The sequence below is a fragment of the Solanum tuberosum genome, unplaced genomic scaffold (assembly GCF_000226075.1).
Source record: "Solanum tuberosum cultivar DM 1-3 516 R44 unplaced genomic scaffold, SolTub_3.0 scf00220, whole genome shotgun sequence".
NCBI classification, from domain to species: domain Eukaryota; kingdom Viridiplantae; phylum Streptophyta; class Magnoliopsida; order Solanales; family Solanaceae; genus Solanum; species Solanum tuberosum.
In genome coordinates this window covers 670,412-674,803 of record NW_006239148.1, presented here as the reverse complement: position 1 = coordinate 674,803, position 4,392 = coordinate 670,412, and the positions used below count along the sequence as shown (strand labels likewise).

Here is a 4,392-nt window from a genome sequence, read left to right as displayed (position 1 = left end):
AGGACACACAATTCCTTTTCTTCTAAAAGTTATGACCATCTGAAGTTGACCCATCAATAAATTTCATCTAACTGACTGTTGACCCTCATTTACGGTCAGACCTACGGACCGTGGATCGAATGACGGTCCGTGCTGGTCGACCGTCAATTGGAACTGAAGCTGAGCTTTTGGGGTATCGATCCACGGACACGAACTACGGTCCGTTACCTGATCTACGGACCGTAAGTCCGGCCGTGGGTCAACACTTAGCTAAATTTTCTGACTGAGTTCTGGGGAAGTTTTCTTTCACGAACCACGGACCTGCAGGACGGACCGTTAGTCTATCTACGGTCCGTGGATGGTGTCTGTGAGTGCCATCTGTAACATCAGAAATCTGAATTTCCTATTTTCGGATACGGGGTGTTACACTTTCTAATTCTTTCAAATAGCGAGGTGTTACAAGACTAGTTGTATGAGATGTAGTAATGATACTCTAGATGTTTTGAATAAAATGTGTTGGTTTGACCAAAAAAATAAATTAGCTAATAGTTTTTTTATCCTACCTTTTCAAAATATCTCTAGGTTCCCCCGTATCCTAATTCTTTTGTTTGTAGGTTTGTCCTTCAAATTGATGATGTATGGTATATTGTCTATCTAAACATTGTATTCATAAAAAAATGGTAGAGCAAACTTATCTCTGGTGGATACTAAGTCGTCTTTATGAGGGAGTATCTTACCTGACTTGGCCATCAAATATGAAAACAATTGGCCTCTACACATGCGGAAACAAATAAAGAAGGCAAGCTTTGGAAGCTTTTCCTTTTCCTTTTATCCCTTACCACAATATGTCCCTTAAAGCCTCAAAACAATTTTTTTGTATTTTGGAAGGTTAGGTAGCACACCTCAGCACATTTTAAACTTTTTGTTTGTATTACATTAACTGTTAAAAAAATTAGATTACACTAATATTGATATGCTTATCTCCTTAAATATTGATGAAATTTCCTAAAAGAAATATTTTGGTGAAGTAACAAGAACAATAAGCTTTGGAATTGCTGTAAGGACAAATCACATGTGTGAAATTAATCTCTTTGCCCAAAATTCTCTAGTTTTTTTTCTTGATTATATATATGTGTATGTGTGTGTTTGAATACTTGAATACTTGTCACTGTAGATTGATTCGTCCAAAAGCTTTCTTTGACTGTGCTTAGCTTTGTGACCATCAAGTTCTTCCCCCAGTTGTCCCGACATTTTACGGTAATCTTCTTTAACATTCTAGGTGTTTATGAAAAATAATTTATAGATATATGAATTTTATGAAAAAAGAAAGATATTTTTTGGATTTATTTTTTGATTTGTTATCACGGTTCTGTAAATCTTCCCTTTTCTTAATCTGCTTTGACATGCTTATCCTTTGGCCAAGGATCTATCAAAAATAATTTATAGAGAAAAAGTAAGATCTTTTATGGCTTTCCTTTTTTGGTTTGTTGTCATGGTTATATAAATCATTCCTTTTTGGATCTTTGTTGATACGACTTTCCTTGATCTAAGGGTCTATCATAAATAGTTATTTACCTATCCTCCCACACCGCACTTGTGGGATTACACATGGTATGTTTTTTGTTTTCTTTTTGATTCTGTAAATATTTCCTTTTTCAATCTGATTGGATATGTTCTTCCTTGAGCCAGGGTCTATCGGGAATAGTCCCTATACCTCCAAAGGTAAGGGTCATGAGGTTTACGTAGACTCTACCCTCCCCAATCCTCACTTGTGAAATTACACAAATCTTCTCTTCTTCTTTTTTGCTTTGATAGGCTTTTCTTTGACCCGAGGGTCTATTGAAAAACAATCTCTCTACCTTCCAAAGTAAGGGTGAAGTCTATGTAGACTCTACCCTCCCTAAACCTCACTTGTGGGATTACACAAATCTTCTCTTTTCTATCTGCTTTGATAGGCTTTTCTTTGAGCTGAGGATCTATTGAAAAACAACCTCTCTACCTCCCAAGGTAGGGGTAAGGTCTACGTACACTATATCATACCATACCCAGACCTTACTTATGAGATTAATTGGATATGTTGTTGATTCTATAAATCTTCCATTTAAATGAACAATAATTTGCAGACAATCAGAAATGATTAATTTAGATATTGGCTTTGAGGTAGATTCTGAAGAGATGAATATAATGAGATTCATCTTGTTTCTATTTTACTTAGGAGAGAAAAATTGTATTGTCAACATTTTTCCGGGGAATCTTCTTTAAAATGTGTAGAGATTTGAGTGTTTCTCAAAAAGGAAAAATAAGAATTTGTATAGCTTTACTTTTGATTTGTTGTCTTGAATATAATTTGTCATTGCACATTCACTAGTTTTAAATAGTTAGATTGTGTGACAAGGGAATATGGGTTTTTCCTTTTCGATTTGCTATTTCAAGTGGTATAAATGTAACAAGAAGATACCGGAGAGGCTGTATTGGCAGTATCATAATGATTGACTTACTCTTGGATTCTATTGTAGATTATGAAGGAATGCGAAATGACACTTTCCTAATTGATATTGCTTACATTCGTCTTGTTAAATTTCTACTTTTTTCATGAGAGAAAGTTGCTTAGGTATTACTCTAGAATAATGCTCTTATTGTGAAACTCTTATCAAATGAGGATCTATTTCTTTTGATAACATATGTTTGATTGACATGATTTTGTTTCCTGTTATGCGGTACAGGGCCATAGATCTCTTATTTTTGTGTCACTAACAAAAAAAGAAATATATATTCCAGTGATATAATTTTTTCTTATCTCCAGAAAAATAGTTTTTTTCTTTGTAGTCTTCCTTCTTATTATAAAACATTCCGTCCATTAGAAAAGGTAAAGCACATAGATGCTTTCATAATATGCTTTGTATCCCTGGGAACCTATGTGGGTAGTATACCACTTGTATCTTCATGTTTGTTCGTTTTACCAGTCACTTATTACTTCTCTTAGTATCCATAGAAGATTTAAAAGAATACATGTCTTGTTGCGATTGTTTTTGTTTACTAAATGTCAGGGGTTACAAAAAATCTTATTTTAGATGTCCAATGTTTATGGTTGCTTTTGTCATATATTGACACTCATCCATTTTCTGAATCCTCTTCAAATACTTTCCTTTTTCATTCTTGATATTTCCTTGTAGATCTAAAAGAAAATGAGCACCGTTCGGACATGCAATAGCTCCTTATGGACTAGGGAGGAGGATAAAATCTTTGAGAATATCCTAGTGATATACTTTAACGATAACAATCTACTCATGAAGATGGAAGAAGCCCTTCCTGGAAAATCAGTTGATGAGATCAAGGATCACTATAATATACTCTTAGAAGATATCGATGCCATCGATTCTGGAGGAGCTCCATTACCTAACTATCCAGAAATGCAAAGGAATGCCAACAAAAATACGAAAGTAGATGTTGGATGGCGAAGAGGGACTCTTTTAACAGAAGAGGAACATAGGTTGGTTTCCTGTGTATAGTTTTTGAGGGTTTATTTTCTTGTCTTTTTTGGGAATCTGGTCATTTTTCTGTTTTAATGTTTTTGGGGTGCATTCAGAAGGCTTTGAGAGAGTAAAAGTTTTATGTAAATGCTGTCCTTCCAGCTTGTTTCCTGGATAATAAGTTATTTCTCTATCTTTCCTGCTATTGGTCATTTCTCCAGGGATTGGATATATATATATGGAAAAGGTGACTGGAGAAGTATATCTAGGCACTGTGTGATAAAAAGAACCGCAATGCAGGTGGCTACCCATGCCCAGAAGTATTTCAAGCGTATCGAAGCCAACAAGAAAGGGAACAGAAGAGCAAGAGCAAAACCAAGAATTCTTGATATAACTATTGTGGATGATGAATTCGGTGGAACTTATTAAGCTCCAAACGTTGTAGACATGATTGGACCTGCTTGCGAGGGATCACAAGCAGTGACAAATATCAGCAATGAGAGCATGTGTCCTTGAGAAAGCACCAATGCTGAGCAAATGACAGCAGTTGTCGGAGGAGAGCTCTCAGGCCAAAATGCTTTTGTGAATGTTGAAGCTAGCAGTGGAACTTCCGGTCATCCTATCAGTAGAATTGGGAGTGAACTTGAAGCATTACTCAGTCACCCCATGTAGGAAGACAATGATGTCAGTTCGATTTTTGATGTTGGGATAGCACCAACTTCTGATGTTGGGATAGCACCAACTGCTCAAACCGAAAAGTCCGGTTATGAAGTATCAGGGGAGACTCCAGCTCAGTTACCTCCCTTTTCCCCCTCATCGTACTTTGGTGATGGAATATGGAGCAGTTTACACACTCGCCGTTGAAGATGAAGGCACTTTTAATCTGCATGATCTGTTCACATATCAGTTGTTCTGATTTGCTGCACTTGTTTTTTTTTTTTTG

At 36.0% G+C, this 4,392-nt stretch overlaps 1 protein-coding gene across 1 annotated transcript; it reads left to right on the top strand.

Moving 5' to 3' along the window:
- Positions 1–3,272: 3,272 nt before the first annotated feature.
- On the top strand, positions 3,273–3,878 carry LOC102605215 (transcription factor DIVARICATA-like). The gene is made up of 2 exons (XM_006356543.1): positions 3,273–3,469; positions 3,671–3,878. Exons 1-2 carry the CDS (start codon positions 3,273–3,275, stop codon positions 3,876–3,878), a joined length of 405 nt encoding a protein of 134 aa, XP_006356605.1.
- The last annotated feature ends 514 nt before the right edge of the window (positions 3,879–4,392 follow it).